This window comes from Nesoenas mayeri, assembly GCF_963082525.1.
Source record: "Nesoenas mayeri genome assembly, chromosome: 5".
NCBI classification, from domain to species: Eukaryota; Metazoa; Chordata; class Aves; order Columbiformes; family Columbidae; genus Nesoenas; species Nesoenas mayeri.
The window spans coordinates 51,471,698-51,483,603 of NC_137548.1; the positions used below are offsets into that span (position 1 = coordinate 51,471,698).

The following is an 11,906-nucleotide window of genomic DNA, read 5'->3' on the forward strand; positions in this document are numbered from 1 at the left end:
ATTCATTTTTGATAGTCCAGGGCATGTATGCTTATTCTAAAACCCACTGAATTCTTGCCATGGCCTGTCTCCTCTCTCCTCTATATTTCCAGCCTGGGGCAATGGTGCCTAAAAGCTCTTGTGAGGACTGTGTGTGCACAGATGAACAGGATGTAATGACACGGACCAACCGCATCCAGTGTGTTCCAGTGAAGTGCCAAACCACCTGCCAGCAGGTCAGCACCATACGTTCAGCCTCCCCAACCATGAACAATGGCTGTTGAGAGGATGTACTATAAAACTGGGATAGTATGATCACTTCATCACTGAAAGATAGCAGCATCTTCTGTTAGATTCTTTGTAAAGTCCTTTTTAGGGTGCTCATTATTTTTGCTCTAGAAAGTTTAAGAGGTCACCCTTGGAAAGGTGCCCCGAGGAAGAATTATTTCAAACCTGTTAAAGAGAAGTCCCACTCCTGAAAGATTATGTTTGTGTTGTTCTGTTGGTGTTGGCCATTTTCAGCTCAAAAAATAAGACTGTAAAGACACTGCGCAGAGGTTTATACAGACACTTCCTAGCACTTGTGAGCTGAGGATCTGCACATAAACTATTCAGTCTCTTACTGAATATAAGTGGAGTGATTTCTTTTCCATTCTTGACCAAAGAAGGCCAGACCCACCATTAATACTAAAAATGATTAAAACCATTATCCTTTATCCTGAAGCCTGCCACACCAACACCTACCAATTAATGGATATCTAAAGCATGGGAGGAAATAACTGATGCATGATCTTCACATGTCTGACAGCAACAATTCTTGTGGATGATCATATCAGGTCAAGAACTAGTGGTAGATTGTGCAAGTAATCATACACTGCATTAATTTATCTGTCCTGACTTGTGTGTTAGCCTGGGAGAAGAATAGCCAATGACAGGGTCTTCATGGTAACTGAAGTGTCCAGAAGTCTCTGTTCAATAAGGGAAATAAATTGTTAGCTTTCATTGTCAGGATTAAAGGGGCTCCAACAAGTTTGTAAAGGCACTGGAAATGAAACCAGAATGTTGGCTCATTTCCTCTGCCATTTCTTGTCATCTCTCCATCTCTGCCATCTCTTGGCTTTGATTCAAAGGTGCTTTACAAACAAGACATCAGGTAACATGGCTAAATGGAAACTTTACTCCCACAGGGTTTCCACTATGTGGAAGAAGAAGGTCAGTGCTGCAGCCAGTGCCAGCAAGTGGCATGTGTGGCTAATTTTCCATTTGGCAATGTGACCATTGAGGTAAGCACTCCCTTGATCTGCACACAAGGCTGAATTATCAAGAAGACCTCAGCATTTTTTGAACCAGTGACATTTTGAGGCTGTGAAGACCCCTAGGAGATTTTAAATTTTTTGTATTTTCAAAATAAAGGTAGATGTTTTTTACAGCTGCTCTCTGCTATGTGCATCTCACAGGCACCACTATGGTGAAAATTATGCATCTCTGGCAGGAATAGAAATCATGTTACCCCCTTCTCCTGACATACAGGGGATGGAGACGTGTAATACTGCTCTTGCAGAGATACATGATCTGATTTCACATAAAATCTGGAAACTGCCCTGGAGATACAGGGCTAAATAGTGTGAGCGAGCTGATATAGCTGTACTACCACCAGTTCTGAATCTGCTGAGGCGGAAATCAGAAGTGACATAGCTGCTGTAGTGTAGCGAGACTTGGTAACACACTCGAGTAATACATCATGTCTTGTGAGTATACTGTTGTGTAGACATGGGCTGAGCCTCAGACTAGTTCTTTGGTTTTATTACAGCCTGCTACTCCTGTGAATGGTTGATGACTCTGTCTCAACCAGTGGCCATTTTCTTACATGCTATTGCCTCTCTGGCAGCTCTGGTGTTTTTCATCTTTTCTATTTAATTATTTTATTCCTTGATAATTTACCTCACAAACTAGCTTCTCATGTGTCAATACACATTTTTTATGTTTCCATGAGCAGGTTTTGCATTTATTCATTAACCTTTATGACAAAGACTTCTCTCCTCTTTCACACTTTTTGCTTCTCTTCCATCTGTTAAAAAGCTGTTGAAATACTTTAAAATAATTGTTTTTCTCTTGTTTATATTTTATTCTACATACCTTAATACACCTACCCTCTGGCATTTCTGTTCATACTTCTATGCTAATTCCGTCACCAGCTTTAGATTCTTTCCACCTACGTGGCCACAGAAGGGATTTTGCCCAGGTTGAGAGTTAGTAAGCTTGGTACATAATTTGCAGATGTGAGTTACAGACATCTCAGCATTTTCAGAGTGATATGAACCACCCTGTCCCTCTGCTAGTTCATTGATTGTACTACTGTTGCATTATTCAATTTTTATTGCTATACTATATTGGGGTTTTTCCTGTTTTTATTCAGGTTGGAAAGAGTTATAAAGCTCCATATGATAACTGTACACAGTACACATGCACTGAATCAGCGGGTCAGTTTTCCTTGACTAGTACAGTAAAGGTCTGCCTGCCATTTGAAGAATCAAACTGTGTGCCAGTAAGTATTTCAGAACCATAAAAAAAGCCTCCTGGAATGAGCCCTGCTGCTGGTCTGGGATTTTTCTTTACTGTTTTGAATTAGCCGCTTCAGTATTTCTTGATCTTTCTGAAATGATCATCCTTGTTTGAAGGAAATATGCTTTTTCAGCCCTGAATGGAATGACCCATGGAAGTGCAACAAAACTATTTGGAAACAACCCATACGTTTTACTTGTTATGGGATAAGCACTAGAACTTGAAAGAGAAGAGTATTGGGGCAATAGCAAGGTGGGATTTTTCATCACTCAAGAAACATCAGTGTTATGAAATGCAATTGAGCAAATGATAACTCACCATGGACCTCTAGGGGAACCGATGAACACAGTGTCTTCTGATACGTGGTGCATGACTAAGCTCAGAAGTGGTAGATGAATGAGCAAGAAGTATCACTCATGCCATGGCTTTCAGCAATTAGTGGTTTCCAGTAACTTTCAGAAGTGTTGTGAGGCTTTGCAGCAGATCTGAAGACCCAAACATGGACAAAGACAGCCATTGACTTGAATTAGCTTTGTAGCAGGTTCTGCACAGGTCAGGCTGTTTAATTCTAGGAGCAGCTGACATCCTGTGGGGCTGGGGTTTTTGTTCTGGCTTCAGTAGGACCTACATAAGATCAAGTATGTGTTACAGGACATCTTAACCAACTTGCAAAAGGATATATAGTTTTAAGAAAATTCACTCTCTTCCTTGATGGATTTTTAAGGAGTTTTATACATAATTGGTACACAACTAGGACTGATGAGGAATCTGTGTTGGTTAGAGATGAGAGAATATACCTGAACTCTTATTGTTGCTGCTAGTTGTTTAGCAATATGTGCATCTCAGCTGTTTTGATTATGTTTGCTTTCAATACAGGGGACAGTTGATGTGACTTCAGATGGCTGTTGTAAGACATGTGAGTGCATTAAATCACTGATTCCTTATTCCAATACTGTTAGGTTCTCCCCTGCTTGTCCTGCTTCTGCATGCACTGAGAGTCTACAGTTTCCACAGGCTGGAAGACTCTTCTTACAGCTGAGGCTGAAAATCCACTCAGCTGAGGCCAAAATTCTGCCTCATTCTTCCAATGGGGACACTAAAATTCTTCGATCTCCTTTTCTGCATTTTTAAATAATTGAAATACTGTTAGTTTAAACGATAATCCTGATAAGAAAAACTGTAGAAAATGTTCTCTGTGTTCTTCCAATTGGAAACTGCATGGGAAAAAAGGGTCTTTTTTCTGTAGCATCCATGCAGAAATTGTAGGTTATTATAGAGTCACAAATGTAATTTAAAGCAATTTGAAACAAAACCCAACCAACCAACCAAAACAAACAAACAAAAACCCAAACAAACAAACACAAAACCAAACACAAACCCTTCATGTCTCCTTTAGGTCTTGGTCCAACAGTGTCTTTACATGAATCTATACATAAGTCTTCATTTAAGCTAGTCTACAAATGGAAAAGTGCCTTGACCAACAGGAAATTGTGTTACTGCCTCTTTGCACTCTCATTTGTTTTCTCTGCTTATCCATTAGAAATGTAAAAAGTTTTAGCAGGATCATCTACACTTGGTTTCCGAGCAGATATTTTTCAAAACATTTACTCTTCAGTCTGAAGAAGTCTAACAGTAGTATTCTCCTGCACAGGTATTGATCTGCCACACAAATGCAAACGCAGTGTGAAAGAGCAGTATATCACCCACAACAACTGCAAGTCAGCTGCTCCGGTCCCAGTGCCATTTTGTGAAGGGACATGCAGTACATATTCTGTGTAAGTGAAAAAACCCCTTTCTCTGTCATCCTCCACGTCTGGTCTACCTGGGTTCTTGTCACCAATGATCTGCAGCTGTTGTCCCCTTCCTGCTGTTTAAAAAGATCTGGTTGGGAAACTGGGTGTGCAGGACAGCAGTCATTTGCAATGTGACTGAATGTCTTGAATGTGACAGGAGTACCTTACCTTAGTTAGGAAAATAGGTTCCTTTGAAAAGAAATCAGCTAAATTTATTACCTACCTGTTATTAAACATGTCTTTATGTAGTTTTTGAACAGCTCTGGTGTTTAGTGAAGTTTCTTCCTCCTCTTTCGTCTCTGCATGAATAGGCTAGAATGTGTTTAATCGAAAACCCACTGAAATTACTGGGATTTTCCCCATTGATGTCACAGGATCTAGCCCTGAATGGCTAGTAGCATCCTAAGAAAAAACTGTTATGAATAAGCAGAAAAACAGATAGGAAATACTGCTCCTCTGCTCCTTAGAAGTAACTCCATTTGGAGTCACAAATATGGATCAGTTTGGGAAGACAACAGGAAGCAGTCTGATGTGCAAATCTCATTTCTATAGGTATTCTTTTGAAGCCAGTGAAATGGAACATAAATGCATTTGCTGCCATGAAAAAAGGAGTCATGAAGAGAAGGTGGAACTGATTTGCTCTCAGCATAAGACAGTCCAGTTCACATACATACATGTAGATGAATGTGGATGTGTGGACACCAAATGCCCGAAGAGAACATAAGCACAAACTAGAGGAAATATTTCAGCTCCCATTTAATGCTTCCCTAGCAAGTGAGTAGTTTAGAAAACAGCTGTGAATAACCTTGAAATGACCATACTTCTCTCTTGCACTTTTTCCTTCTGTTATTACATGCAGTTATGGAAATTAGCTAAAGATTTTACTCTAAATGTTTGTAAAATAAACTGCATTTCAAAGAGGACTTGTTCTCCTGTTTCAGTGATGCTGTTAATGCAGCAAGGTGGCTAACATCTTTAATACCATAGTGGTGTACAAACCAGGGTTACTACAAGACACAATGCCCTTCAAAAGTCCTGCTTTAAGAAAGTGCACATTGTAATACAATAACCTCACATATCACTTAATTTCCCTTAGAAGGGAAACATTAATCCTTTCCACAGCTGCGGCTCAGTCAGTAGGCAGGACTCAACTGAGGGGCACATTTGCATTCTTATCCCCAGTGGTCCTGTACCTGCTTTGACTGTGACTCTGGGTCACTGGAGAAAAGCACGGTGCTTTTTTCCTTCTGCACAGTGAGCACTACATCAGGAGTGTAAAAGCATGTTTTACATATATACTACAGAATTACGATATTTGCACCCTTATAATGAGTACTTGTCTCACTGGTGTTTTTTATTATTTGCCAATGTCAAACTCTGAGCTGTGTGTCAGGTGAGAAACTGATATTCAGTCTCACTGCTGGTTACATGACTATGGTTTGTGTTATAAACAATTGACTCCCAGCTAGTATGTCCAATGGTATTGGTGATAGTAACTAGACATGAGGAAGAAATTCTTTACAATGAGGGTGATAAAATACTGGAATAGGTTGTCCAGGGAGGTGGTAGGTTTGCCAACCCTGGAGACATTCAAGGACAGGCTGGACGGATGGAGTTCTGAGCAACGTGATCTAGCTGAAGATGTCCCTGCTTATTGCAGTGGGATTGGTCTACATGACCTTTGAAGGTCCCTTCCAACCCAAACTATTCTGTGATTCTATGATCTTATGTGGACAGGGATCAAAATGGTCCAATGACACCTTCAGAGTAGGCAAGGAAGGCAGATGGTTCTGCTACTTGAGTAATTTGGTCTTTTGTGACCTCAAAGAGAACTGAGGACTGTGACTTCCTTAGAGTGCAGCGTCCCGCAGCCTGCTTTGTGTGGGGTTCTTCAGAATTGCTTTGAAGGGAATGCTTTTGAACTGACCAAGTAGATACGAAGTACATTAACCTTTAGCTTTCAGTTTTTAAATGCTGCATCTATTGAGCCCCAAATTACCTTTCAGTTAATTCTTTTTCATAATAAATAGTTTCAGCTGAAGCCAGGTTACTTTCATGTGTACTGTTTCATTATGGTGTTACTGATCTTAAAATTATGGGAATCCTTGAGTTTGAATAGGCATAGGAGTTGAATGGTGAATGTTTTTCTCTGCACTCAGCTGAGAGTTCCATGCTTATTGGATCATTACTGTCATACAGTATGGCAGTCCACATTATGCCTCTGCAGGATTCAGCTCAGATTGTTTTAACCCATTCTCCATCCCCTTTCTGCAATGATTTGTCTCAGCCTAAGACCGGTGTACAAGAGCTCTTAGGTAGTTACAGGTTTCTCAGCACTGTATTTTGAGAGCTTTTGATGGCTTAGGCAATAGAAAACAGAGGAGGTAAATTTAATCCTTTGTTTTTATTCTGTTTTCTTATAAACAACTAAAGAGATGCTGGGTGTACCTAATTATCACAGTGGGAATAGGCACAGTGCAGGTATCTTTGGGAAACACAAACAACAAAATCCAGCAAGGTGTTTGTGCTGAAGAAATGAATTATAGAATCACAGAATATCTCGAGTTGGATGGGACCCATAAGGATCATTGAATTGAACCTAACTGTCCCATTCCCAGACTCTGCACTAGCCAGTAGACCACTTTACTTGATAATAAATGATAGGAATCTCCAAATAATTTGGTTAACCATCAGTGAAATACAACTCCCTTGGAAGGCATCTGTTGCAATTTCTTGACACTGAGGCTCATGTATAAATTACACATTAGCCCAGAAAACATTCTTACAGTGCACACATGCTTTTACAGTGAGAAGAACAGGAGCAAAAAAGGACATTCCTTTTTTCCTTCTTGCATTTCCCTGAGGAGGAAGAAATCATTCTTGGTTGCTTTTGTCATCAGAAGGGTAAATAGACTCTGTAAGTAGTCAGATACACACTCATGTGAACCCTGCAAATCAGTCATTCTCAGCAGGATGGATTAGCAAGAACAAAATCAGAAAACTTTCCCATCTCTGCTTTATCTTCAGGTTGGAGAAAGGCATAAAACAAAAACTAATCTTATCAGGTGTACTTAGATTTCTGTTCTCCTGTGTGTTTTAGTGATGAGACTTTATACAGAAACTGAGAATGGCATTGCTTTAAATATATATTTCCAGTTCATTTTTGGCATGCATTTTGCTTCTCAGGCAAGTGAAATCCAGGAACACAAGGCATATTCCCATCTCCAAACTGCTTTTGAACAGAGGATCATGTGAAACCTCACATGCTCCTTCTCCATTCACAGTTGCACCTGGCATTTCATTTAGTCACGGAGTCCAGCATCTAACTGGCCTGTGCAATACTATTTACAGCTCCAATGGCCAGGTATTGAAGTGAACTCATTGGTCCTGTGTTCAGAGGTGCAAAGTCCTATTTAGCTGAGATGCAGCCAGCAAGGCAGAACCTCCTTACTGAGAATTTTCAACTTCCTCAGCTCAGAGACAGTCAATAGGCCAAACATCTTCTTCCACCCCCCGCCCCACAAATGCACAGAAACAAAAATCAGCCTGAAAGTTGCTCGGTCTTGAGAAAGTATTACACTGACAGCAAATAGATATAAGGATCCACTTGCAAACTGGCCTTTCTTGGTGAGTGGCTCTGCATCTGCATGCAGCAGCACTGTGGCTTGCACAGAGCAAGCTGGACTGCAGCAAAAGTCTGTGTGACCTTCTTTAGGCTGTTGTCACAAACCTCTCATCAGAATTAACAAAGTTAAACAAACACAGGCAGCCCTTCCAGGAAAAGCTTCCCTGTGAACACTTGATCATGATCCTGCTGCCACTGCTGTGAGGCTGCTTCTCATGTGTGCACAGTCAAGACCTCATTTGTAGCCCCAGGCCGTTTCTTCCAGTTAGCGACCAGTCTCTGCAAGTCAAACATATCCCTGGTGTAACTCAAGAAAAATCAGTGGCATTGCTCCAAGTACTGTTTCTTCCTTTTGCGTGAATTCTTTACACCAGCATCAACTTCAATAGGGTAACCCCAGTAGAACCAGCCTTCAGCTGAGCCAGTTGCACCAGGGCTCAGCTGGTTTCAGCCTGTAGCCATTCTTTTCTTATCATGTGAGGATGGTACTCCCACTCACTGAACAGTTCTGAGGTAACACACCAGGAAGTACTGTCATATATTGCTAAAATAAATATTTGCTGGAGATACTGCCTTGTGTTGGGTGAACAAGTCCTAAGACACTTTATCATGTCACTGGTGTGCACTGAGCCTGGGTTGCCATTATGAGATGAACTCTGACTTGCCTATTTCTTTGTAGCATGGAAAGGTCAGTTCCCAACACTACTTTGACGTAGTTTAGCTAAATTTTAGTTTGGCTTTTGTTACCAGTTACTGGTGTTTGCAAAGAGGAAAATAAAACTGAAGGTGTGTTTTGGATTTTTATTTGGGGAGAGGTACTGTTCTTTTACAAACTTTTCCACTGAGTGGATCCCTTCTTGGCTGTGGAATCGGACCTCTAGTGTTACCTATGGTGTGCTGTATCAATATCAATCTATTCTGGTATCTAGAATCTCAAGCTGAAAACAAAGAGACTGAACTGTAAATGCCCTCTAATACAGAAGGGATTGTTTAAAAGAATGCTGCACCTATTTTGTTTCAGCACACTGGCTTAACAATTAGAATGAGAAAGTTGCAATGTAAACATAAAAAAATTTGACTAAATATCACCCAGGAAAGTTAGTTGATTAGTAACGAATCAGCAAAGAAGATAATCTGACAAATTCGATGGATCATCTTGCAGGTAAGGGAAAGACCAAGCATTAAGTGGTCTGAGAGATGTGCCTGACTCTGCAGAATTGCGTGCTCAAATACATGTTCTTGGCCTTGATTATATTTCCTTTCTGATCTAAGATAAGGATAAAGGTAGGTCTTTGTTTCTTTTATGTGTTTGTAACATTTAAGTTCATAAAACCTTTTTGCAGTAGTATATAACATGCTATTTGCAAACCTGAAGCACTACACTTAGTTTTGTCAGGCATCCCAAACATCCTTCAGGAGAAAGAACTGTGACAATTTTCCAAAGACACCAAGACAAAGGTATCAGTTGTGAAAATCTTTCTGCTTTCTACACTTCAAAGAATCTGATTATTCAGTATCTTTAGGGCAACAACGGAGTCTCAGCTTACCTTGTACAAGGCCATTCTCACGTCCATTTAATTCTTTGACAACAGCAATCCCTCTCTCAGGAAAGCAATCCCATCAGGGTGGGCCAGACAACTGGCTTTGTGTCGAAAGTATGCCATGGTTTGATAATGGAGCTCCAGAGAGGTTGTGATTTCTTACACGCTTTACATTTCTCTAGATGTGAAGACCCAGTTTTCATCAGTAGTCTCGAAGGCAGTTTAAGTGACACACTCTGGCTTTAACGATTGTTCTAATTCAAAGGGAATCTGTCCAGTGGCTTCCGGTTTACTGTAGGTAGATGCTTCTCTTTATAGATTTCCCTGTGTCACTCAAGCTCACCTTCTGTGAAGGTCTGTTTTTAAAGAAAAATTATTTAAATAAATATCCTCCAGAGAATACAGTCCATTGAGGTCTCCCACTTATATGAGTGAAGAAATAAAGGAGGACTGAGTGGGTAGCATTTGGTTCATCCCATCTACCAAAAAAAAAAAAAAAAAAAAAAAAAAAAAGTATGTATAAATTAGGACTATGCATCTTAACTGAGAGCTCAACCGTCTTTTGAAAATGCCCCCACCTCTCGCTCTTTTGATTTCATAGGTAGTCTAAGGTAAGTACAGCCCTATCTCATATAAATCCTTTAAAGCAATGTTAGAAGTTGTTCTCAAATACCAATTTTACGTATTTGTAATGGGAAGCACAAGATATTTACCACAAATTCTGCCTGGAAAACCTCAATCATCCTCAGGACCTTCAGAAAACACCCTTTCACCCTGATTTCTAATAAGAATGATGTTGAGAACACTTTCGTTATTTTTGATAGCTTCTTTGGTGAGGACTTCATCTCACGTTTAAGTTTTGTAGCAGTCTTGTGAATTTTCCCTTTGCTGCCTTTTTTTTTTTTTAAAAAAAGCAGTCCTTAATAACTGATATCATTCTCAACCCCGACACAGACTTTCATATTTTGACCTACACCAATGTCCCTTAGCATGACTTCAAAAAATCAAAGGGAATTCAAAACTGAGCTGACTTAGCAGGCAGGGAGTTTGCTGCCATTCCTCTCTGTCTTATACTTAAGTTACACTCAGCTTGAATTTCTGAAGGCTGCCAAGGAAGTGTATAAATCCTTTTGTGTTCCAGGCCTGATTTTTTTTCTATGTCACCACCTCTCTCTGCTCTGCTATTAAAAGACAGTCATGAGGCAAGTCCATTACCACATAGCAGCTTGCCTTCGATTCTTTATGTATTCAGACATTTTTCTATATTGACTGATCCATTTCCCATAATACCATAAAAACCTGGCTTAAAACCAGAGTTTAATCTGACCTTCAGTGACCATTATTCTATAAACAAAAAGCTACCAAACTGCAATGTAGCCATACCATCTGCTGCTTTATGGCTTGTAATAAGCTTCTCCAGGTCTATTTCCCTCAAGGACCATAGCAGGCAGCTTTCCATACCCAAGCACTGCAACTTACTTCTAGCTTGCCCACTTAGACTTTCTGTTTGCTCTTGATGATGTTCTCTTGCTTTTTCAGATGCTGTCATTTCAGGTCAGGCACGGAAAAGATTTCCTGGGTATGCAACATATGCTATAAATCCATCTGTCTTTACTGCTACCCTAGGAAAACTTCCAGGAACTGCTATAATTCATCACATTCTTTCTAAATACCTAGTTTGGGAAATCCTTCAAAGAATTTTTATAGCCTGCAATGCTTGCTCTGTATGGTGAAGTGCCTGTCTGCAGGCTGTTTGCTGAGAGCCAGAATAACTGCTGTGGCACCAGTGTGGATGCTGCTGCTTCTCTATCACCAAATGAATTGGACCAGACATCTTCTTAAAGACATCTGTGCCTTTCCAGTGGCAAGTAGTCGATTGAGTGACATTTTTGTACCCTGTCTTGTGCTACTCAGACTAGATTATAATGATGAACCTTATAGCCTTTGTAAAAGGAAAAGCAGTTTCAGGCATATTCTTACCCTACCTCCACACTTTTGTAATTGGATGATTAGGTATTCAGTTACTGGCCATGCAAAGATTTCTGGCAGAAACAGAAGCTATGCCTTTTAATTCACATTTCCCTCAAGCTAAATGACTTGAAAAACGTGTGAAAAAGAAAAAAAAAAAAAAGATAAAAACCCCTAAGTCTCATATTTGGCTTTCAGACCAATGCTTAAGAATGTGCTCAACTTCCCTGACTTTTTTTTTTTTTTTTTTTTTTTTTTTTTTGGTTAATAACTAATGAATTAAACTGCTTGCTTTTGATATTGATTTTTCACCAGAAAGTAAGACTCAGTGAAAGGAGTTTCTCCACATCCTGGATACGAGTGTGTTTTAGGTCTACCTGACTGATATTTGCCCTGGGATAGCATGGCACTTCTGCTAACAAAATTGTCTGTTCTACA

At 40.0% G+C, this 11,906-nt stretch overlaps 1 protein-coding gene across 1 annotated transcript in view; it reads left to right on the forward strand.

Annotated features, from left to right (window-relative positions):
• The window catches only part of LOC308041215 (mucin-5B), a gene marked incomplete at both ends in the record, with an annotated part of 46,210 nt that extends 41,152 nt beyond the window's left edge, over window positions 1-5,058 (forward strand). The window contains 6 exons of the mRNA XM_080345744.1: window positions 93-215; window positions 1,167-1,262; window positions 2,396-2,524; window positions 3,418-3,457; window positions 4,193-4,316; window positions 4,887-5,058. Of these exons, the coding sequence (XP_080201870.1) occupies window positions 93-215; window positions 1,167-1,262; window positions 2,396-2,524; window positions 3,418-3,457; window positions 4,193-4,316; window positions 4,887-5,058 (684 nt within the window). The remainder of the gene's footprint in view (window positions 1-92; window positions 216-1,166; window positions 1,263-2,395; window positions 2,525-3,417; window positions 3,458-4,192; window positions 4,317-4,886) is intronic.
• Between the last annotated feature and the right edge of the window lie 6,848 nt (window positions 5,059-11,906).